This window comes from Gorilla gorilla, chromosome 16 (assembly GCF_029281585.2).
Source record: "Gorilla gorilla gorilla isolate KB3781 chromosome 16, NHGRI_mGorGor1-v2.1_pri, whole genome shotgun sequence".
In the NCBI taxonomy this organism is placed as follows: Eukaryota; Metazoa; Chordata; class Mammalia; order Primates; family Hominidae; genus Gorilla; species Gorilla gorilla.
Genome location: NC_073240.2, coordinates 84,348,130 through 84,373,236, shown reverse-complemented (window position 1 = coordinate 84,373,236; position 25,107 = coordinate 84,348,130). Strand labels below are relative to the sequence as shown.

Below are 25,107 nucleotides of genomic sequence, written 5' to 3'. Positions count from 1 at the left end.
GCTTGGTGCCTAAAATAAATTTCATTTAAATATTTAAAATAACTCCTGAATATAAGCAATTTATTCTGATTACTGATAAAATAACATTCACATTCAAACCTACAAATCTGAGAAATCATTATTCCATATGCACAGAAGGCCACAGTCAGTAGTCTAATAGTGCTGCTTACCATTGTAGTGTAAACTTCTTTCAGAATCAGGGAACAATCCTAGATCAGCCATGGTGAGAAATAAGTGCTCTTCTCTTAGGCCAGCGACACTTCCGATGGGTCTTGACATTCCCACCTATGGGCTGGTGTGTGAAACTCTCATCTCTACGTCCCTCCCCAGTTTTAAGAGTCACCGTGTCACATAAAAGCTCCAGCATCGGCCAGGCACGGTGGCTCATGCCTATAATCCCAACACTTTGGGTGGCCAAGGCAGGTGGATCACGAGGTCAGGAGTTCAAGATCAGCCTGGCCAACATAGCGAAACCCTGTCTCTACTTAAATATACAAAAATTAGCCCGGCGTGGTGGTGCATGCCTGTAATCCCAGCTACTCGGGAGGCTGAGGCAGAGAATTGCTTGAACCTGGGAGGTGGAGGTTGCAGTAAGCCAAGATTGCGCCACTGCACTCTAGCCTGGATGACAGAGTGAGATTCTGTCTCAAAAGAAAGAAAAAAAAAAAGGCCGGGCGTGGTGGCTCACACCTGGAATCCCAACACTTTGGGAGTCTGAGGCAGGCGGATCACAAGGTCAGAAGATCGAGACCATCCTGGCTAACACGGTGAAACCTCGCCTCTACTAAAAAATACAAAAAATTAGTTGGGCATGGTGGTGGCGCCTGTAGTCCCAGCTACTCGGGAGGCTGAGGCAGGAGAATGGCGTGAACCCAGGAGGCGGAGCTTGCAGTGAGCCAAGATCGCACCACTGCACCCCAGCCTGGGCAACAGAGTGAGACTCCATCTCAAAAAAAAAAAAAAAAAAAAAAAAATGCTGCAGCAGCCCACGCAAGGCCCTGCTGATCTTCCGGGGTGTTATGTGGCCCATGTATCAGCACCCTGTTAGTATGCTTTTCAATAGGTCTAAGACTCACCCACTTTATTCAAGCCTACTGTGGCAGGTGCCTTTGTCAAACTTGAGCCTAACCGTCCCACTGGCCAGGGTCCTGCTCATCACTGTCCTCCTCAGAGTCAGCAGACACCCTCTTGATTCTCTGGAGCGCAGCCTTGATGCTCCTCTCAAGGTCACTGGTGCGTCTGTTGCTGGTTGGTTTGCTGCTGGGGTTTGGGCCAAGATCAGGGTGAACTTTCTTCAGTTTGACCCCTTGCCTTATGGCAGCCAGAATGTGCTCATTGATTGAGGCGTGGGGAGGGCGCACCGCCGGCACTTCCACCTTCCGGAGAGTAGCTCTGCCATGCCTTAAGGAGGCCAACACTTCATCCATAGATCCTGAAATTGAATAAGCAGAGCTAGTACTATCAATAAAACACTTTCCCTTCCCAGGACATTACTGCTATGAAATTGTGAAATCTCATATCAGTTAACACCATGATTTAAACAAATAATCACTTCATTAAGCAAATGCCTTGATTACGTGCTAACAATAAGCTCCCTGGTTGAATCCAGGACAGCTGAATAGCTCATGTTTTAGCTTAACCACTTCCTTTCTGCTAACTTCTTCAAATCCATAGCAACTGACAGGAACAGGCATGCACTTTTGTTAGAATGACTGTTTTTCAAGACAAATGTGATCTGTCCCTCCCATCCTGAAGAGTGTTACGGAGGCCTGGGGTGGAATAGTCTCACCCACTGTGCGTGACCTGGATACCTCTGAAGCTGTATCTCCTTCATTACCCTGTCCAGCTAAAAGAAATCTTTTAAAAAAAAAATTTATCCTGCTCAATTTAACTTCAGTCTTGGATATTAGTCAGTGATGACTCATTCTATGACAATGGAGTGAGTAGGTTTCTACACATGAAAAGGCTTAAAATAAAACTTTAACCGGCAACTCAATGAACTGCCACCGGAGGGGTGGTGCTGGCACATTTTTCTGTATATAATGTGTTTAATTCCACCTACATTACCCTGAGGTGGCTTACATACTTTATTTTTGAGGATGTGAAATGCTGTCAAAACACAATTAGATCAGAGCTTCAAGGCGCTGGTGAGGAGAAGCTATTTTTCACTCTGGCACCTGGAGACCCCTGAGAGGGTAAAAATCTTTTATCGCCTGCTGGAGACAGGCCTGACTGTGGCCACTAATTTAGAGATCTTCCAGGTAAGGCTTCAAGATTAATAAACTGATTGAAAGGCCGTGCTGTGGCTAACAAAAGGCTATTTTGCTTTGGATTTAAACTTACACCTTCTTGTTACAATTTCTTTCTGGGGGTAATGAGACAGGTTTCACAATCAAGGGCATTCTCTGGTGCAAATTCACACTTTCTTATTCTTTCCTGTGAATTAGCAGCATTTGTGAGTTGAACAGAACTTCCCAAAACCATGTGCATTAAATCTGGGCTGGGAATGTGGCACCCCACAAAGATCTGCCCACTTCCAAAGTCCGATCTAGACATAGCCACGCGAACTCTTTTCATTCACAGGGCAGTTGTTGCAAACCCCATGGAAACAGGCCATTGGGTCTCCACCTAATATTTGAACATTTTCATTTGTACCTGGTTCTAGGTACAGTGAAGCTCTGAACTCAGAATAGCCAGATTGCTCAATTAACCAGAATCACAGTTTGGAACTGTTATATCATTCATAACACTTATTACAGTAACCTTGCACAGTTTAGGTGGAGGTGCTTAAGCATACTTTTAAAAACAAATTTACATAAATTTTGCTAGGATTTATCTAAAGTGCACACACATACCCCCCAAAGCAGTAGGCTCCAAGTCTAGGCAGATTTAGGCCATTCTCCTCAACACTTAATGTCTAAAGTCAAAATTCAAATTCTGAGTGAGAACTATAGCCCTATTAAAGAAACTGTCAGGAGTATTCAGTGTACTGCACTTGCCAAGACAAGTGGCCCACTTTTTCTTTCTGTCCCATTGCACTTTAGAAAGATTTCCAATAGTAAGGGTCCTCAGTGTGCTAGTCAGTCTGCAAGAACAGCCTTCTACGTTCTGGCTAGTATGCCTCTACAGTAATTTCCAACCAGTATTCTGCTTGAAATACAACAACTGGATTCTATAAAGGACTCAGAGATGCAAGAGTAAGCATAATTTAAAACAGTATTGAAAAGTATTCCAATGGCAGAAATCAAATACATACTGAAGTCTTAAGAAACTTCAAATAGGTTGATACTTTAACAACCTCAGAAATCCCAAGTCATGCGATCATTAAATGTATAGAGATGGTTTCTTCAAACTGAATTAACATTTATGAAACCCGATTTAGGCTATACTATACTAACTTTCCAATAAAAGAATAATGATACTCAAGGCAGCAAATACTGGAATATTTTAAGGCTACAGAGAATTATAAAAATGATTTCCATTTGAAGATAATGGCTTCTGAAGCTAGAATGCTTCAACAGCTTAACAACTCATGGGGAGCAGGGACAGAATTCCAGTGGATTACCTGGACATGAAAAACTTTCCAAGGAGTCACGTGGTCGCTCAGCAGGTGATTCGCACACTAGAGGACGTGGCTGGTCATCTTTCACTGGAGCCCGGAAGCCTAAGTTCTGATGAGTTGCAGCTTGAGAGGATGAGGACAGAGCACGGAGAGGAGGGGGTGGGGGCGGCGGTGGCGGTGGCGGTGGTGGTGGAGGAGGAGGAGGTGGTGGCAGTGACAATTCCTCACTGGATTTGGAATGTGTTTGATCACCAACTGGAACAAAAACCTGGACAGGGATATTTCCATGACAGTTTTGACACTTGGGGCTTTTCACATTACCAGCTTCCGATAGGGGAACACCTCTAGTTTTCCTAGAGGACGGGTGAATTACTGACACCGCGTGGGAAGCTGGCAAGCACATCTGCTGGGAAAGATCACTTGGCAGGTTTGGAGCCACAGGTTCTGAGCCAGAGGTGTTTCGGACAGATTGAGCTAGGCGTTTCTGAAAATGAAAAACCATGGTGAGCAATCTGCCACAAGTGCAAACCATCAAAATGCTGAAACTTTCTAGAAATCTATAAACACATCCGTTTCTATGCATGGATGGTCTAATTCACAAAGTGACTCCTTGTTTGTACAGCCATCCTTGCTACCAAACCCATTTTTCATGGATTAAAAAAAAGATAAGCATTTATATCCTTTGATCAAGTATTACCTTCTCTGTAATAAAATGAAGATATGAAAGCATACATATAGAGGAAAATAGTCATCAACTTTTAGTATGGAAAATTAGAAATGCTAAAATATGAATAATAAGATATTTGTTGAAAAAATTATGACAAATCTATTCAAAATATTAAGTAGCCGGCGACAGAGCGAGACTCCGTCTCCAAAAAAAAAAAAAAGCCATAAAAAGTGATAAATAGTACAACGCCTGAAACATCAGAAAAAAATCAGATGATAGTGTTCAATGAAAACCAGATATAAAATAATATGTATTATGATTAAAAATGAGAAAAGTTCTATGAAAAATGCCAGCACAGTCGACCTCCAAGTGGCAGCTATAACAGAGCCTGTGGATATTTCTTTTCTCTTACTTTTAGGCTTAAGAGTTAATTTCATAATTTAAAAAATGTAAATTGAAAAAGTTCTGGTCTTTCAGGTATTCATTTGATACAGAAAAACCTAGCCCTACAAAGAGCTAATCTTGAGAGGAAGTCCCTAAAGAAGGCACTGATTAGCCAATAAAACATAAAATGTAATACTATGAACTCATTAAAATGAACTAGCTCTATACATATTAACATGAATATATCTCAAAAACCTAAGTTAAAGAAACTGGCAAAGGATGAATTCAATATGATCCTATCAATGCAAACCTAAACACACACACACACCCCCCATGCAATCCATGATAAACTCAAGGACACACACACACCCCATGCAATCCATAATAAACTCAAGGAGTATTTCTATTTCCCTCACTTTCTGCTCCTTTCAGGACAAATAGCAATGTCATGGCGACAAGCCCCCAAACCTCCCTGATGCAGACACAGCCATGCAGCTGCCGTCCTGCAGCCTTCTGTCAGAGACCATGCCAGCAGAATTAGAATCCCAGAAACTGGGCCAGAGGGCTAAACTCCAGTGGTCATCCAACTGATCTCCATCCAACTGATCTCCATCCAACTGATCAGGTCATCCCTGATGCTGGGGTTCCCTGAACCACCCAAGGATGCCCTCTGTGGCATCCCGGCTGCAGCATGTCACTGTGACTCTGGACTGTTAAGTTCTGCCTTTGTTTTTTTGTAGAGACGGGGTCTCGCTTTGTTGCCCAGGCTGGTCTTAAACTCCTGGGTTCAAGCAATCCACCTGCCTCACCTTCCTGAAGTGCTGGGATTACAGGCGTGAGCCACGGCGTCTGGCCGAGTTCTGCCTTATATTGCACAGACAGTCTGTCCACCCACGATAAATTAAATCCTTTACCTCGTACAGCCCTTCAGCTATTCAAACAACTTTCTTGATCGCAACAGATATCACGTATCACATGATTTTATTTCTAGTTTTCTCCCTCTCCTACTTCCTCCCTTCCAAATGTGCTCAAATTGGCTATGTCCCCTTCAAGGGTGGCACTTCTTGGTAAACACAGAACTCCCTTATTCTACACAGGATGCCGCTGTCCATACATCCCAAAAGCCCATGAGCTTTCGTCACACAGGTGGCTCATTAAACTGAAGGAAACTGAATTCTTAAATTCTTTTACCCAAAATTTAAGCCACACAGACTTTCCTATCACCCCATGCAAGTGCATACCTCCATATGGGCTTTTTTGGACTAGAAAACCAGTAATTTATCCCAATTTGGGATGAACTTGTTAGCGTTTAACTAATTGTTCCAGTTTCGCTGGGAGCTTAGGAGGCCTGATTCTGTCATTTTAAATCTGCCTACCCCTCCCATTTTCATATCACCCACACATGAAAAAGTAATCTTCTGTATTGCCAAACAATTCCTTGATCTGAGTGAGGGCTGAGGAGATGGGCTGGTTGCCCTTGGATCCCTTCCTCCACACTGACTCCATTCTGTTCATCGAAACTCTCTTGGTGATGGCGACCAGCCAGTTCCTCTCTACCTCACTGGCTCTGCGTTCATCTGGTATTCATGCATCTCCTTCAATTCATGCTTCCTGCTGCAGTTCACACCCAGGCCCCGATCCAGGGCAATCACATCAGAATTTCTATGGGTGGGGCTGGGCCTTAGTACTTAGAAGAAGCTCTCCAGGGGATGTGGATGTGTTGCCCAGGCTGAAAAGCCCTGTGTGGCTCTGGAGTAAGACCTGGCTTCAATTCCTGCTGTTTAACCTTGAACTAAGTTGTGTAACCAACCATTCTGAACCTTGGTTACTCATTTGTAAAGTGGTGATGAAACTATCTCACCAGGCTGTTTCAAGAACTAAGTGAGAGTGAATGTGAAGTGCCTAGCATGGTGCCTGGTATACAGAAGGCATCTGATACCTATTCCAGAATCTTTTCTGGGATAAAGTGGGTTGTTTTTGGGGGCTACAATAAACTTGGGTCTTTGTGAAGGGGCTGGGGAATGAAAGCAGGTCTATGTTTTACAGTCAGTAAATTCAATGATATTCTTAAATAAGCCCCTATTTACTTTTTTTTTTGAGACAGAAGAGTCTCACTCTGTTGTTCAGGCTGGAGTGCAGTGGCGCAAGTTCAGCTCACTGCAACCTCTGCCTCCCAGGCTCAAGTGATTCTTGTGCCTTAGCCTCCCAAGTAGCTGGGACTACAGGCATGCACCACCATGCCCGGCTAATTTTTGTATTTTTAGTAGAGACAGGGTTTCACCATGTTGCCCAGCCTGGTCTCAAACTCATGACCTCAAGCAATCCGCCCGCCTCAGCCTCCCAAAGTGCTGGGATTACAGGCATAAGCCACCGTGCCTGACTCCCTATTTACATTGTTTTAAAAAACCTATTTACCTTTAGATGAATGTTTGAGGTGATGGATATGCTAATTACCCTGATTTGATCATTACACATTATATACCTGTATCAAAATATCACACTATACCTCATAAATATGTACAATGATTATGTGTCAATTAAAAATAAAAGCAAAAAATTATTTTTTGAATTTTCATAGCAGCTTTTTTTAAAGGAATTTATCTCTAATAATAAAGTCAACAAATAGAAAAAAATTAGACTCAGGATCATTTTGTGGAGGAAATACAAATGTAGGCCTAGAACAGAGGGCATAAAAAAATAACATTATCCTCATAAGTATATACTTCAAAAAAAAGAAAAAAGAAAGTTGTAGATATCAAAAAAAACCCCACTAAATTTTACTTTTAACAGGGCACTTTCACTACACTTATATCACAATGCTGCCTGGATAACATTTTAAAGAATTGTTTATTACAAATGAGGGGAAATGCCAGCTAAAGTCAAGGGAGTTGAACAGTTTTCAGTTTTCCCTGCCAATCTAAACCACCAGTGCCAGTTAGGACTACTCAGTGAGGAGTGCAGAGCAGGAACCCAAGCGTATTGTGATGTCAAAAACAGCAGTTATTTTGTATCATGGGTTTTGAATCACTGATATTCTATTTTTGTTGTTTTTTATTGATATACCAGAAATAATGGTATTTTTTAAATGTTTCACGTTCTGAATGACCTGTTCTTAATACTTCATACTTTCATCTTTTTTTAGGGTGGTCTTCAGTTATTTCCCCAAAAGTGTAGATGAGGTGATTGTTTATAGAACTTACATCTTTAAATGATCTCAATCGTTGGAGTGTTTTTTGACGTTCTTGGTTGATCCATTCTTTTTTCTTTTGCTCCTCTTCTTTTATCTTGTCTCTTTTCTATATTTAAACAAATGTATATTTGTAAATTGCTCAACATTACAAAAAATGTCTTGGCATACAATAAAAATGTCTCAGCAAAGAAAGAGGCTGTACCCCAACATTACCACCCCAAGGCTGCGCCCAGGCTGCAGACCTGGAGGCTAATGGCTGACAGCTGCAGGTCCAGGGTAGCGCAACTCCAGTTTCCACAAGTCTAGGCCTGCATGTCACGCTACACAAACATAGAACATTTTCCTTCGGAGGAGACTCACCATCTGAATACTGTGATGCTGACGAGAGTATCTTATGCTTTCTTCAGCCTGTTGCAATCTGAGCCGATGATTTTCTTTGCACTGATCCTGGTGGAATAATACAAATCACCTACATGGTTTTTAATATTACCCTGGTATAGCATAAAAGATTAAAAGAAAAAAGCACTGCATTTGGGCTATAGTGTAAGGCATTCATTAATATTAGTTCTGGAGCGGCCCAATGGTACTGTCTCCTCCACAGTCTATGATGAGGGTTGCCTGGCTGCTTACGGAAATAATTTGTTCCCAGCAGAGTGCTTTAAAAGATGAAAAACAATCCACCAACCATGAGAGGACACATAGGCAGTCCCCATTCTTAAATGGGATGTGTCCCAACAATGTTTTAATGTGACTGTTTAAACACATTTCCCCATAACATTATTAATACTCATCACATTTCCGAGCATACCTACAAAAGCAGAGCAACCTACAAATACCTGAAAAATTAGAACTGTTTCACCTGTGCTTAACCACGCACTATACCAATATATAATATGCGATATGCACATAAAATCCTTCATCTATGTAAAAAATAATACAGTAATACAGATAATACTAACATTTATTGAGTAGGTTTCAACCTCAATGCCAAGTACTTTTCATGCCTTATGATACTTTATCCTCACATGAAATTTGTATTATTGCCACTATCATCTTTTTTTTTTTTTTTTTTTTTTTGAGACTGAGTTTCGCTCTTGTTGCCCAGGCTGGAGTGCAGTGGCATGATCTCGGCTCACTGCAACCTCCACCTCCCGGGTTCAAGCTATTCCCCTGCCTCAGCCTCCCGAGTAGCTGGGATTACGGGTGCCGCACTGGCCTATCATCCTCTTTTAACAGATGAGAAAACTGTGAGCTCGAAAGAGATTTAAGTAATTTGCCTAAGGTCACAAGGCTACCTAAGTGGCCAAGCTGTGATTTGAACCCAAGTTGATAGCTCACCTCAACTACCATTCTATTAACTGAGTGCCTTCCAAATTCCAACATTTCCAGAATCAGTGGAAAGAGCTCCTCTAAATGGGGTAGGGGGAGTGATTATATCTTGAGAGTGAAGGTTAATGCTCCAAGTCTGGATAAGAGAAGGCATAGAAGCATTTTATATATATATATATATATATATATATATATAAAACACTGCCAAGGAGATGGAGGCATCTGTTCATCCACAGCACCATGGGAGTGCCAAAGGAGAGTCCTCCTGGGGCTCATGGGTTTTCTGAAATGTGGAGCAAAGGGCAAATGCCTGTATATCTTCAAATCCTCTGAATAACAGTTCCTAAATCCAGAAGTACAATTCTTAAACACAAACATGCAAAGAATATACTCTTCTAACAAAGTTTTTTATTTTTATTTTTTTATTAGAGACAGGGTCTTGTTGTATCACCCCAGCTGAAGTGCAGTGGTACAATCATAGCTCACTGAAGCCTCAACCTCCTGGCTTCAAGCGATCCTCCTGCCTCAGCCTCTTAAGTAGCTGGGACTATAGGTGCGCACCATAGAGATGAGGTCTCACTGTGTTGTCCCTGGTCTTGAACTTCTGGCCTTAAGTGATTCTCCCACCTCAGCCTCCCAAAGTGCTGGGATTACAGGCATAAGCCATGGCACCTAGCCAAGTTTTTCTTAAGTATTTGTATTTACATGGAAGAGTAATGAACATTTTTATAAGCTACAAAAGTCACAATTTTCATGTTTTCTTAATTCTAATAAGAAAAGTATAGTAGGCTGGGCACAGTGGCTCACGCCTCTAATCCCAGAACTTTGGGAGGCTGAGGCAGGTGGATTGCTTGAGGTCAGGAATTCAAGACCAGTCTGACCAACATGGTGAAACCCCGTCTCTACTAAAAATACAAAAATTAGCTGGGTGTGGCCAGGCGCTGTGACTCATGCCCTTAATCCCAGCACTTCGGGAGGCCGAGGCGGGTGGATCACCTGAGGTCAGGAGTTCAAGACCAGCCTGGCCAACATGGTGAAACCCCGTCTCTACTAAAAATACAAAAATTAGCCAGGGGTGGTGGCACATGCCTGTAATCCCAGCTACTCAGGGGGCTGAGGCAGGCTTGAATCCTGGAGACGGAGGTTGCAGTGAGCCGAGATCGTGCCACTGCACTCCAGCCTGGCGACAGAGTGAGACTCCCATCTCAAAAAAATACATATATATATATTAGCCGGGTGTGGTGGCAGGCGCCTGTAATCCCAGCTACACGGGAGGCTGAGGCAGAAGACTCACTTGAACCTGGGAGGTGGAGGTTGCAGTGAGCTGAGATTGCGCCACTGCACTCCAGACTGGGAGACAGAGCGAGACTCTGTTTAAAAAAAAAAAAAAAAAAAAAAAAAAGAGAAAAGTATAGTAAATATGAGTAAATACATATAAAAGTCTGTATAAAAATGATATATAGGAGCTTCCTTTTCTGTCAGAGAAAATTAAATTTCTTAGTGTTATCTTTTTATGTATTCATGGATTTTTAAAAACTAAGAAAAAAAATCACCAAATATAATGTCTGAGGTGAGCTGAATATTGTTATCTGTAATTCTTTTGTGTACTCAATAATTTACAGTAAAATATATTTAGAATTGTTATAGTTGGCTATTAGAAATAGAGTTTCTACCTATTGTGGTTTTTAAAGTACTGTGGTCCAGGGGCGGTGGCTCACACCTGTAATCCCAGCACTTTGGGAGGCCAAGGTGGGCGGATCACTTGAGGTCAGGAGTTCAAGACCAGCCTAGCCAACATGGCGAAACCCCATCTCTACAAAATATACAAAAATTAGCTGGGCATGCTGGCGCGTGCCTGTAAACCCAGCTACTTGGCAGGCCAAGGCATGAGGATCGCTTGAACCTAGGAGGCAGAAGTTGCAGTGAGCCAACATCATGCCTCTGCACTCTAGCCTGGGTGACAGAGCAAGACTCTGTCTCAAAAAAATAAAAATAAAGTGCCTGTGTGCCTGTGTATGCAATGGGCATTCAACAAATAGTTGTTGAATGAATAAATTAAAACCTTGAGATTTGCTAAATGCTTAAATCCCAAGAAAAAAAATATTTTTAAGAAAAATATTTAAAAGCATTTTAACTATAGCCATGGATAAGTACATAAGCACACAAAATGTAATAACTGTGTTGCTAAAAACCTTATTTCAATACCTTTATCCTTCATACAAGAATAAATCTCTGAAAGAGAAAAGAAAAGAAAGCCGCTCTGAGCATACCTACCTTTCTACTCCGGAGAGAGGCTCTTTTGGCACAGATCCTGCCCCGTTTAGACTCCAGCTGCTGGCACTGCCTTCTGAGTTCTTTCACTTCCAAATTCTTATCATCCTGCAGCCCCACCACACAGTCAATGACTTTAAGTTCCTCTGGATTTTCACATGGATCGTAATAGACAACTTCATCCTGTTTTTCTAAAAATGTATTAATGATTGTTTAAAACATATTTTATTATTTTAAAAAATGCATTGAATTTTTTTAAATGTAAGGAAAATAAAGATCACTTGTAATCCCACCACTGAGAAGCACTATTAACATATATGAAAAATATGTGTATATGTAATATACATGCACACATGTATATATATACATGACTATATACATGTATGTAAGTAGCATGTGTATATACATGTAGTGTATGCATATATATACGTGTATATAGACATATGTATATATACACATGCACACACACATACACATACTACTTACATAGCTACACATATCAATGGAGTTCTAAAAGAACATTTTCCATGGGATGGAAATACATTTTTAGGCCAGGCGCAGGGGCTTACGCCTGTAATCCCAGCACTTTGGGAGGCCAAGGCAGGCGGAACACCTGAGGTCAGGAGTTCAAGACCAGCCTGGCCAACACAGCAAAACCCCGTCTCTACTAAAAATACAAAAATTAGTTAGGCACAGTGGTGCGTGCCTATAATCCGAGCTACCTGGCAGGCTGAGGCAGGAGAACAGCATGAACCTGGGAGGCAGAGGTTGCAGTGAGCCAAGATCGTGCCACTGCACTCCAGCCTGGGCAACAGAGCAAGACTCCATCTCCAAAAATAAAAAAAAATTAAAAAAGATAAATTTTAATGGCAGCATAGTATTCTCTAATTTAAGCAGTCCATGTTGTTAGGCTGTTCCAATGTTCCACTATTATTCATTTCACTGTGATGAACATCCCTGTATAAATCTTTGTGTACACTTTTTATCACTTCCTTAGCAGATAAATATTTAAGGATCTTGATACCCATTGACAAACTGCCCTCCAGAAAGGCAACTTATATTCTACCAGCAATATATTATTAAGATGTCTTAGTCATATATAATCTTGATTACATATTGATTTTTTTTAAAGCCACGCTTACTGTAACAAATTCAAACCCTCCAGAAGTACATAAAACAGTGAAATTGTCTTGCTCCTTCCCCAAACCTTCTGAGTCATTCTCAGAGGAAAAACATTATGAACAATCTGGCATGCATCCTTCCAGATTAACTTCTTTTTTTAATGTAATTTTTTTCCTAAATATGTAAAATGCTTATAACCTGAAACTACTGCAAAAAATTCTGAATACTCAGGATTAAACTAAAAGTTCAGGATCTATGTGAAGAAATTTATTAAACTTAGAGGAACTTTAGGAAAAAAGATTTAAATAAATGGAGAGAGACATACCATGTTCTTGGGTAGGAAGATTCAAAATTGCAAAGACCACTATTCTCCCCAAAGTAATCTCTAATTTTAAGCAAAATCACAATCAAAATTCCAACGAGTTTTTGTTTTGAACTTGATTCTAAATTTCATCTGGAAGAATAAAGGAGTGAAAATAGTCAGAAAACTTGTGGAGAAGTAATGGGGGAGGTACTTGCCTTACCAGACCCTAAAATGTGCTTCCAAGGTACAGTCATGGGAACGGTATGGAGCCAGCAGCAGAAGCCACTCACAAACCAATGGAGGAGAACAACACAGAAACAGACCAAAGTCAATCTAATGTTTAACTTGAGAAATGTTAAACATCTAGGGAAAATGTTTTTAAAATCAGTGATTGGGACTGCTTAACAATTTGAGGGAAAGGTTCAATTCCTACGACAATCAAAATAAATTCCACCTGGACTAAAGAATTAAATGTTTTAAAAAGCAACATCATAAACACACGAAAAGAAAACATAAGCATATATTGACATAATTTTGGGATTGGAGAATATTGCCAGACATAATACTAAAAGCAGAAGCCATGGGCAAAAAATTGATAAACGTGACTTCATAAAAATTATATATTTCTGAAAGGCAAGAAAATGCAAATGACAAGGGGAGATTATTTGCAACATATGACAGACAATAGAGGATATTATTTTTAATGTGGAAAGGAAATATTCCAAAGAAAAATGGACAAAGACTATGAATAGGCATTTCATAAAATAAGTACAAATGGCTCATAAACATACAAAATTTTGTTCAATATTCACTCATAATTAAGTAAATGAAAATTGGAAGACTGCCATTTTCTCTGTCGAGTAAGCAAAAATGCAAAAGAATGGCATGAGTCTGGGAAACATACACACTCATATTCTGCTGATGGGAGCATCTTTTTTCTTTTTTTTTTTTGAGACAGAGTCTTACACTCTGTCGCCCAGGCTGGAGTGCAGTGGCACCATCTCGGCTCACTGCAATCTCCACCTCCCAGGTTCAAGCGATTCTCCTGCCTCAGCCTCCCAGGTAGCTGGGATTACAGGCGCCTACCATCATGCCCAGCTAATTTTTGTATTTTTAGTAGAGACAGGGTTTCAACATGTCTGCCAAGCTGGTCTTGAACTCCTGACCTCAAGTGATCTGACCCACTCAGCCTCCCAAAGTGCTGAAATTACAGGTGTGAGCCACCACACCCAGCCTGGGAGCATCATTTTAAATGTACAACCTATCTAGAGGGTCATTATGTAGCATGAAATTTAGAAATCAGAAAATAATACAGAGGTGAGGAAAAATGTATCGCAGATGATTATTGTACTGTTATGTATCAAAATGTAAAATATACATTGCCCTTGACCCAATAATTCCATCCTTAGAAATTTATTCCAAGGAAATAATCTGTCCTATACTCAAAGACATGTGTAAAGTTCACTACACTACTGTTCAAAACACCTGAAATTTGGAAATCATGGTATATCCGTATAATGGAATACTATGCAGCCATTAAAATTTTGATACTTTTATTATTCACTGAAATAGAAAGACAGTTATTATGTATTAAATGAAAAAGAGACTATTACGCATTATATGCCTATGTCAAAATATCTCATGTAACCCATAAAAATATATATCTACTATGCACCCATAAAAATTAAAAATTGTTTAAAAAGATGTTACTGAACTGGTTATATAGTTTTGGTTAAAAATTTATATTTTTATATATCAGCATATTTTAAAATCTACAAAGTTATAGAGCAAATTGTTACCACGAAGCATCTCTTTTTTTTTTTTCCTTTTCAAGATGGAGTCTCGCCCTGTTGTCCAGGCTAGAGTGGAGTGGCACGATCTTGGCTCATTGAAACTTCCGCCTCCCAGGTTCAAGCCATTCTCCTGCCTCAGACTCCCAAGCAGCTGGGATTACAGGCACGTGCCACCACACTGGACTTTGTGTTTTTAGTAGAGACAGGGTTTAGTATTTTTGTATTTTTAGTAGAGATGGGGTTTCACCATGTTGGCCAGACTAGTCTGGAACTCCTAATCTCAAGTGATCTGCCCGCCTCGGCCTCCCAAAGTGCTGGGATTATAGGCGTGAGCCACTGTGCCCAGCCAACCACTAAGCATCTCTAGATGATGGGATTGGGGTAATAATCATTTTTCTTTCTTTGTTTTGCTATGTGTTAACAATGAATATATTATTTGAATAATAAACCACTGAAGGAAAACTTTAGGAAATTTTCAGATGTTATAATTTACAAAAAGTAATTGATAATATGGTCTGTATTTCCTTAAATTTATAATTTAAACATTGCAATCTATATACTTAAATTTTACCTTTTATAAGTCTTTTAAGAGAGTCCAACTGTGTAGTAAGCAGTATTTCTTCGTTTTTTAATATCTCAAATTTAACTTCATATAGTTCTAATTGAATTTCATAAAATTGTATTTCTAATTCATCTACAACATTTGTATTTTTTTCTTGTTCTGGAAGATCTTCCATCTTATTTTCATAGAAAAAAGAAAAATAAGTTAAAATAAATTAGTATATTAAAAACAAACTTTAGAAGCATTCTAGCTATTTTCTATTCCTTGTTCAGTACTAAATATAACAAAGCAAATAGGAAAGAAACACTTTTTCATTTCATCTAGTGATGCAAATACTTTATCTCATCCTTGAAACAGAGGAAAACATTTAGGTTCTGAGAAACATAAATGGCAATGAGGTATTATTATGTACTGCATATTGGTGTCCCCCCAAAAATTCGTATGTTGACACTCTAACTCCCAGTGTGATGTTATTTGGAGGTGGGTCCTTTGGAAGTAATTAAGTTCAGATTATGTCAAAAGGATAGCACCCCCATCATGGGATTAGTGCCTTTATTAGAAGAGAAAGAGAGGGATCGCTTTCTTTCTAAACATGCACACAGAAGAAAGGCTATATGAGCACTCAGTTAAGAAGGCAGCTGTCTACCAGACAGGAAGAGGATCCTCACCGGACAGTGAATCTGCAGGCACCTTGATCTTGGACTTTCCAGCCTCCAGAACTGTGAGAAATACATGTCCGTTGTTTAAGCCACCCAATCTGTGATATTTAATCTTGTTATAGAAGCCTGAGCCAACTAAGACAGGTGTTTACAGTGTTTTCTGCTTTAAAGTCATAAGATTATAGGAAAAAATTTAAGTGACTATGCAGTGAAGTATCTCTTTGATTATTTTAAAGTTGTAGTGAAAACACTGCTGGGTTGATTTTCAAGTACAGTACCCATTTCAATACTGAGCTCGGTGTTACTATAAAGTGAATCCTACAGTATGGTATTTTGAAACATCTTAACCAAAGGAAAACTTTATGTCTAACCTTCCACAGAAGATGGTGTTGGAATAAGCGAAGAAAAGAAGCTCTTTAACGATGCCTGGAAAGAAAAGTGCTATCTAAAAATAAAAGTGTGCTTTACCACATGGTCTCACTTATAAGTGGGAGCTAAGTAATGTGTATCCACAGTGTGGAATAATAGACACTGGAGACTCAGAAGAGTAAGAGGGTGGGAGGGGGGATGAGAAATATTTAACAGGTACAATTACATTATACAGGTGATGATTACACTAAAAGCCCAAACTTCACCACTACACAATATATCCATGGAACAAAACTGCACTTGTATCCTTTATTTATACAAAATGTTTTAAAAATAAAAGTGTATTTTTAAAACAAAGTTATGTTTATCTTTGTCTTACCTTTCCCTGAATTTCAGCTCTTTTGTGATTTAAACACAACTCTTTCGCTCTCATGAGTTGCAGAGTCTCTCGAGCTAGCATTAGCTGAAGTTTTTCCAACCTGGGAATTGCTGTGGCCCAGGCAGCCTGACCAAATCTCTTCGCATCCTGTTCCATTTCTTTCTGCATTCCTGTTGGATTATAAAAATAAAATATAATTACACCTCATTAAAAAGGGAAACATTTATCATGAGCTAATCTTTTTTTATTGCCTCCATACTACCTGCAGAACATCCTTTTTTAAAAGAAATTTTATTTACTTTTTTATTATTATAAAAATAATACATGTTCATTGATATAAAATTTTAGGTACTCCATTTTTAAAAAGACAGTAAGTCATGATCTCACCTAGTTGAGGCAACTGCTTCTTATATTTTGGCACACTTGCTTCCATACTGTTTCTATGTCTAGCTAGACAGACAGGCTCATATGGATAGTTTGACCACAAAACCAGGATCATCATTCTGCTTTATATCTTGTTGATTCTGCACAATATATCAGAAACTCTTGCCACTCATAAAAAAAAATCAAGAATCATGCTTAAAAGCTACGTAGTTTTCTGTTTTATGAAGGTACCATAACTTAACAAACTGACAGACGTTGTTTCCTACTTGGTGTTTTTATCAACAATTATTTAAGAGTAAAAAAAAGTCCTTCACCCAGCCCACAAGCCCCTGCATGGTCTGACCCCTGCCTGTCTGGCTAGCATTTTCCCTCATACCACACTGTCCTGCACTCTCTGCGATCCAGCCCCGCAGGTCTTCTTTAAGCTCCTAATTTGCCAACTTCCCTCAAGGCAGGGGCCCTTTGGCAGTGCTATTCCTTCTGCCCGGAATACTCCTCACTTTTTATTTTCTCTCAACTTCCATTTACCCTTCAGATATTGGGGCAAGCGCCACTTCTCAGAGGCCTTCAGTGACCACCACCCTGATCAAGCCCAATTTCTCTCTCACAGACCCTCAGAGCCCATGTCTCTCTTCTTTGTGCCATTTATTGTCACTGCCATTTTCCATGTGCTTCAATGAATAGATAATTAAGATTTCTCTCCCTTCACCAGACTGTACAACGTCTCTTAACGCTTGACACTGAATTCTCAGCACCTAGAAAACATAGTACCTAGTGCGTAAGAGGGACTCAAATGGTATTTGAATAAAATGACAATCAATTACATGTATCTTCGTATAGCATTTTTTAAATTATCACCTGCTAATGCTTTTACTGTCTCCTTAAAATAATTCACTGTGATATCTTGAATAGAGACGACAGCTTCTTCAGCCCGTCTGGTCCATTCTTCAGCTTCTTTCTCCAGGGCAACTACCCTTCTAGGACCTAGGTCATCCTCATCCAAAGACTTCTACAGACAGAAGGGAAAATTGTCTTAGTAAGAGCTAATAGTTATGTAGAGCCATTAGGAAACTGAAAGGAAATTGGTCACATGGATTAATTTAACTACACTACTACTCAGTCAATTAAATTTTCATTCATTCAGCAGTCCCTTACTGTGTATGAATAAGGCTCTAAGCTGAGCACCACCTGTAAGACAAAAGGACACTCTGGGGCATAAAGGGAAAAAAAAACCCACTTTCACTTCACATGCCTAGAATAACTTTTTCTAGAGAGGAATGTTGTCAACTTATGCTTCTATTAATAATAATACACAATTGTTTAAATGAGTGATCTGTGTTGTCAAGCACTCAGCATAGGGCCTGGAACACAGCACTTAAGTATTAGCTGTTGTTACTGTTTCTTTTAGGGATATGTAATATAATCACCTAAAATATAGTATCTGTATATTCATGCTTATAACATGTACTGGTATTGGACTGAATGTTTGGGTCCCCCCAAAATGCATATGTTGAAGCCTAAATCCCCAGTGTGATCATATTTGAAGATGGGGCCTTTGGGAGGTAATTAGGTCATGAGGGTGGAACCCTCAAGAATGGGATTAATGCCCTTATAAAAAGAAGAGAAGACACAGGATCTCTCTTTCTCTGCTCTTCACCATGCGAAGACACAGCAAGACAGTCATCTACAAATTAAGAAACTGGCCCTCACAAGACACTGGATCTGTGAGCACCTTGATCTCAGACTACCCAGCCTCCAGAACTGTGAAAAAAAAGTTCTGTTGTTTATAAGCCACTAATCTATGGTACTTTGTTATAACAGCCTGAACTAAGACATGTACTGCTATGTCATCTAATATGCAATTTTTCTTCTACAAAGCCTAAGAAATATGTACAACTTAGCCGACAAGGAATTACAAATCAAAACCATAACGAGATACCACTTCACACCCACTAGGATGGCTGTAACCAAAGAGACACACAGTAACAAGTGCTGGTGATAATGTGGACAAACCGGAACCCTCATTTACTGCTTTTGGGAATATAAAATATGCACCCACTTTGGAAAACTGTCTGGCAGTCTTTCAAAACGTTAAACATTGAGTAATCATAGGACCCAGCAATCCTACTCCTTAGTACGTACACAAGAGCAATGAAAACATATGTCTACATAGAAACTTACACACATTCACAGCAGAATTATTCATAATAGCCAAAAAGTGGAAACAACCCAAATGTCCATCAACTGATGAATAAAATGTGATATATCCATACAATGAATATTACTCAGCAATAAAAAGAAATGAAATCCTGATATTTGCTCCAACGTGGATTAGCCTTGAAAACATTGTGCTGAGTGAAAGGACCACATATTGAATAATGCTGTTGCTATGTCCAGAGTAGGGAAATCCACAGAGACAGAAAGTAGATTGGTGGTTGCCCAGGGTTGCGAGTGACTAAAGGGTACAGGGTTTCTTTTGGGGGTGAAAATGTCCTGAAATTACATAGTAATGACCACTGCACAACTTTGAATATACTAAAAATCACTGAATTGTACATTATATATATATATAAAATCTGTGAGTGATATCTTAAAACACCTTTTATGAAAAACAGGCCGGGTGCGGTGGCTCACGCCTGTAATCCCAGCACTCTGGGAGGCCGAGACGGGCGGATCACGAGGTCAGGAGATCAAGACCATCCTGGCTAACACGGTGAAACCCCGTCTCTACTAAAAATACAAAAAAATTAGCCGGGCATGGTGGCGGGCACCTGTAGTCCCAGCTACTCGGGAGGCTTAGGCAGGAGAATGGCGTGAACCCAGGAGGCAGAGCTTGCAGTGAGCTGAGACTGCACCACTGCACTCCAGCCTGGGCGACAGAGCGAGACTCTGTCTCAAAAAAAAAAAAAAAAAAAAAAAAGAAAGGAAAAATATAGGCTGGGTGTGGTGGCCCATGTCTGTAATCCCAGCACTTTGGGAGCCCAAGGCGGGCAGATCACCTGAGGTCGGGAGTTCGAGACCAGCCTGACCAACATGAAGAAACCCCGTCTCTACTAAAAAAATACAAAATTAGCTGGGCGTGGTGGCACATGCCTGTAATCCCAGCTACTCAGGAGGCTGAGGCAAGAGAATTGCTTGAATCCAGGAGGCAGAGGTTGCGATGAGCTGAGACTGCGCCATTGCACTCCAGCCTGGGTAACAAGAGCAAAACTCTATCTCAAAAAAAAAGAAGAAAGGAAAAATGTATGCAAGAAGTAGACTTTCCAAATAATAGACTTTCAAAATAATGAACAGAACAACTTTATCCACAGGTTAGAGTGGCATGACTCTCATCTAAATGTGATACTATTTTTATAATACAATCAGATCTGGCAGGGGTCATGAGATTATATGTGGAAAGATGGCCCAGTGCAGGGGGCAGAAACCAAGAGACCTCTTAGGTGTCTTCTGATTCCTGTTGTTGAGACCCAAGGCAAGCTGTTTAACTCCTCTGGACTCTAGATTCACTTGTAACACTGGAATAAGAATGCCTTTTCTGAATGATGTCACAGGGTTGTCTGATGGCTCAATGAAGCAAGAGTGATAACAGCATTTACTAAAATTTAAGTTACTGAATTACAATCTAGGGTCCTGCTATTTAAATTTTCATCTTATTTTAAGAAATCTGCATAAGTCCTTAGAGGAAAACAAGCTGAAGCAAATAAACAACACATCAAAAACAATTCATCAGGCTAGGTGCAGTGGCTCATGCTTGTAATCCCAGCACTTTGGGAGGCTGAGACAGGTAGCTCGCTTGAGGTCAGGAGTTCAAGACCAGCCTGGCCAACATGGTGAAACCCCGTCTCTACTAAAAATACAAAAAAAGTTAGCTGGGCGTGGTGGTACACACCTGTAATCCCAGCTACTCAGGATGCTGAGACAGAAGAGTCGCTTGAACCTGGAGGAGGTTGCAGTGAGCCAAGATCATGCCACTGCACTCCAGCCTGGCTGACAAACGGAGACCCTGTTTCAAAAAAAAAAATCATCACCAGAAAAAACATTGAACTCTTTCAAATCTGTAGGAATCTTAAGCTATTAAGATGACCAACGTAAATGTCTTCATTTTCTATCAATTTTAAATATAAACTCAATATTTACATATAAGGGTAAACTAGGCACATGTAATGCTGTGCTTTGGGAGGCCGAGGTGGGCAGACTGCTTGAGCTCAGGAGTTCGAAACCAGCCTGAGCAACATGGCAAAACCTCATCTCTATCAATAAATAAGTAAATAAATAAACATAATGGTAAACCCAAACAAAGTACAAACAGAGATTGAACATTAAGTGTAAATAAAGAAATAATTTATGACAAATAGTAAGTCTGATAAAGTAAAAATTTTAAAAAAACATACCAAAATATCAAGCTTACATAAAGTTGCAACTTCTCGCATAGCCCTAAATGGCTGCAATAAGTACTGGAAGAACATGGTTGCCACGGTAACCAATTCCTGGTATGCTTCATCTTCCTCTTGGTAAACGTTCATTAATGCTACCATGGTGTTGGCTTTTCCGTGTCCTTGAATAACCTAGAAAGCAAATGTGAATAAAGCTCAAGTTAGGACAGTATATTTAATACATACCCAACAAACAAAACTAAACAAAAGAAACCTTCATGTTCTCAACTTTTAATACATCAATTTTAAATACTGATTAAATATGAAAATGTTATCATCCTCCATCAAAAATGCCCAATAAAACAAGAATGGTTAAGAAAAGTATGATATATCCATGGCAGAATATTATTACTGTAGTCATTCAGCACTGTGCTTCTGAAGATTGTTTAATAATATGGAGACTTTTGGCCAGGCATGGTGGCTCACACCTGTAATCCCAGCTGCTGGGGAGGCTGAGGCAGAGAATAGCTTGAACCTGGGAGGCAGTGGTTCCAGCCTGGGCAACAAGAACGAAACTCCATTTCAAAAAAAAAAGGAGACTTTTATAATATTAAATGGAGAGACAGAGTGCAAAATTTAATCTCAACTATGCGCTAAGTATGCAGCGAAAGGGACCCAAAAGAAGGTTTGAGGTTGTGGATATTTTTTCATTTCACTTTTCTGACTGTAAAGGTGTTGTGAGGCTGTATTCCTTTTTAAAGCTCGTAAGGGCCAGGCGTGGTGGCTCACGCCTGTAATCCCAGCACTTTGGGAGGCTGAGGCGGGCGGATCACGAGGTCAGGAGATCGAGACCATCCTGGCTAACACGGTGAAACCCTGTCTGTACTAAAAATACAAAAGATTAGCCGGGCGTGGTGGCGGGCGCCTGCAGTCCCAGCTACTCGAGATGCTGAGGCAGGAGAATAGCATGAACCCGGGAGGCGGAGGTTGCAGTAAGCCAAGATGGCGCCACTGCACTCCAGCCTGGGCCACAGTGCCAAGACTCCATCTCGAAAAAAATTTAAAAAAAAGACCTCATAAAACATTACAGAGCTGTCTCCAAGTACTTCAGCATGTTGATTCTCTTAATGCCCCAGATTAATATTCCCATGAAGCCCTTAGCAGTCACCTCATTTACAGAGCCTCAACTGTGGTTCCAGTCTCTGCTGGTTACTGCTTCTGCTGCAGGGCAGAAAATAAACTGAACAGTGTATAATCTAGGTGGACTCACTTGGTAGGAAATTATTTTACTCCCAGAAGAAGAGAAATAAAATCAAATAATATAGATTTTTTTCAACCAATACATTCTTAAATTCTCCTATTTCCATCCTTCTGCTTAAGGATAAAGTGATCTACTTTCAGCTATAGTTTTTTATCCAGGTAATAACATTATGGGGTTTTTTTTTAAGTGAAAGCCTCACTGAACAAAATTAAAACACACACGCAAAAGTAAACTTAAGGCAAGTGATACATTTCAGCCTTATTTCTTAAACTATTCAGAAAAATTCCAGAGTTAAAACATTCAGCTTCATTTTATATATCCTAGCAATACTAGCAATTGGTCTAATTCTAGAATCAATTGCTTTTCCATTCTAAATATTAAAATTATATATTTGAACATGTTTTGAATTTAAGCTTCCTCTCCCAATCCCTCATTTTTAAGTTCCAGATAAATATGTGAACTACACTAACGTGAACGGCTAGCTCAACAGTATGAACTACATTCATGCTACAGTACCCCAGAGTGAACTTAAATTTGGGAAAACTATAACTTTTCTGATAGTATTTACTACAGTAAAATACATCATAAACATGTTCGATTTTAAGGAGAACCCACCTATCTCTGTGAGAAACCGAGTGTGTAAAAAACAAGTCTGATACAAAATGATATCATTTTTGAAACTCCCCTGTGGGTTCCTCATATCCTAAGGTGAAAACGATAAAGTTGAAGATCAAACGCTGACTGGCCTGAAACTCCCCTGAGGTTTCCTCATATTCTAAAGTGAAATCAACACGAGAAGTGGGTGTGTAGATATTTACACATAAAACCCACGGTACAAAAATGACCCCACTAACGAGCTCCTTTTATAAACCCATTTTAATTTGGAAAGCTTATTCTATATTTAGTTTAGGCTGAATTCTTCTCTTCACTTCCCCTTCCTCAGAAGAATGCACAGAAAAAAATCATTCAGGTTAATAACAGCAGTGAGCCGAGACTCCAGCCTGGCTCTCCTTAATAAACTGTGGGTGTGGATTTAGAAGGCATATTTTCTCCTAAACCCTTCTGTGAACTTGTACTTCCCCCTCCCCTTAGGTTCAGTAAGTTTACCACTCAAATAATTACTCTCTCTCAAACTACCTCTAATAATTACTCTCTCAAACTACCTCTTTCAAGCTTAAAAGGGCACTAACGCGGTCATTCCAAACTGATGAATAAAGTTCACCTTCTGCCGGCTTTCCATTTGACCAAGTATATATTACTTAAAACACCCTATTTCCTAAAAGCCATTTCTTCCTCTAAACCATTTTATCCCATTTGCGACGTCCCCTCATACACAGGAATTGCTTACATTTAGTCCGTGTTATTCTTTCCTACATGGATGGGTTGTTTTCAGTTTTGCTTGCAATATTTCTGGCATTTCCTGTTACAACATCCTGCTCTGCCAGCATCTTCAGGGCAAAGGTTGGGGGCCTAGCCCAGCTCCCAGCTGCAAGTACACTAGGCTCTAACTTCGCTTGTCCTCTCTGCAGACCCTCCCGCAGCTCCCGCCGGTTTCCCGCAGCGGTCCCGCGCAGGTGAGGGCACTGGGGAGCCCGCGGCCTTCTCCGCCCGCCGGCTCCTCCCCGTCAGCCGTCAGCCAGGGCTCTCGGCGCCGGGGGAGCCTCCCACAGTGTCCCAGGCCACGGAAGCGCGGACGAACGCCGGCGACCGGGCCTCGCTTACCTGGCGCAGCCGCGCGTCCGCCTCGACCCACCGCGCGCGCAAGGCCCGCTCCCGGAACTCGCGCGGGCTTTCGCAGTCGGCCGCGCCGCCCTCAGCCGGGAAGAGTGCGTCGCGCACTGTGGCGCCGCCGCAGCCGTCGGCCGCCGCGCCCAGATAGCGTTCCAGCTGCCCGCACAGCTCCTGCAGCGCCGCCTCGCCGGGACCCGTGCGCGTCGGCCACAGCAGCGCCCACAGCCCAAGCCCCAGACCCCAGGCCCCGCCGCCGCCCACGTCCAGCTCCGGCGGCAGCCGCGGGAAGCAGCGCTCCAGAGGCGGCCACAGCGCCGCCAACTGCCGGTGCGCGCCGCGGAGCCCCGCGGCCGAGAGCAGGCCGGCCCAGCTGGGCGGGGACACGGCGGCCTCGGGCTTGGGCTTGGGCTCGGGCTCGGGCCCGGGCCCCAACCGGGCCCCCTCGCGCAGCCGCCGCTGCTGCGCGGTACGGTCGTGACAAGTCACAGCGAACTTGCCCTCCGCGCCGTTCCAGGCCACCAGGAAGCGCAGCCGGTGCCTCTCGGGCTCGGCGAAGAGGCCCTCCCGGACCGGCACCCAGCCCTCCAGGCTGTCAGGCTGCTCGTCCTCCATGGCTGTCGGCAGCAGCGGCCCTAGGGCTCGGCGGGCGCGGGCCTGGCCTCCTCGCACCGCCTGTCACGGGACAGTCTGAGCCAAAGCATTTTTCGCTGGAATCGAAACCGCGTCAGTGCCCCCCCGGCCCCCGGCACTTCTGATTGGCTGGCTGC

The 25,107-nt window shown here is 41.4% G+C and overlaps 1 protein-coding gene across 1 annotated transcript; it reads right to left on the bottom strand.

Moving 5' to 3' along the window:
• Positions 1-43: 43 nt before the first annotated feature.
• Positions 44-25,064, bottom strand: WHAMM (WASP homolog associated with actin, golgi membranes and microtubules). The gene is made up of 10 exons (XM_031002349.3): positions 24,332-25,064; positions 21,367-21,540; positions 17,834-17,984; positions 16,592-16,761; positions 15,194-15,359; positions 11,407-11,594; positions 8,164-8,250; positions 7,814-7,909; positions 3,566-4,046; positions 44-1,432 (listed from the first exon to the last, which is right to left on the bottom strand). The coding sequence occupies exons 1-10, from the start codon at positions 24,950-24,952 to the stop codon at positions 1,125-1,127; spliced, it is 2,442 nt and encodes an 813-aa protein (XP_030858209.3). The 5' UTR covers positions 24,953-25,064; the 3' UTR covers positions 44-1,124.
• Positions 25,065-25,107: the final 43 nt, after the last annotated feature.

Excerpts from the sequence above, each read along its gene's own strand:
- WHAMM (XM_031002349.3), bottom strand. The coding sequence starts at position 24,952 with ATGGAGGACGAGCAGCCTGACAGCCTGGAGGGCTGGGTGCCGGTCCGG. Across the intron at positions 15,360-16,591 it reads GAGCTGAAATTCAGGGAAAG|ATGGAAGATCTTCCAGAACA; the intron begins GTAAGACAAAGA and ends TATGAAAATAAG. Across the intron at positions 7,910-8,163 it reads AGCATCACAGTATTCAGATG|AAAAGAGACAAGATAAAAGA; the intron begins GTGAGTCTCCTC and ends GTTTAAATATAG.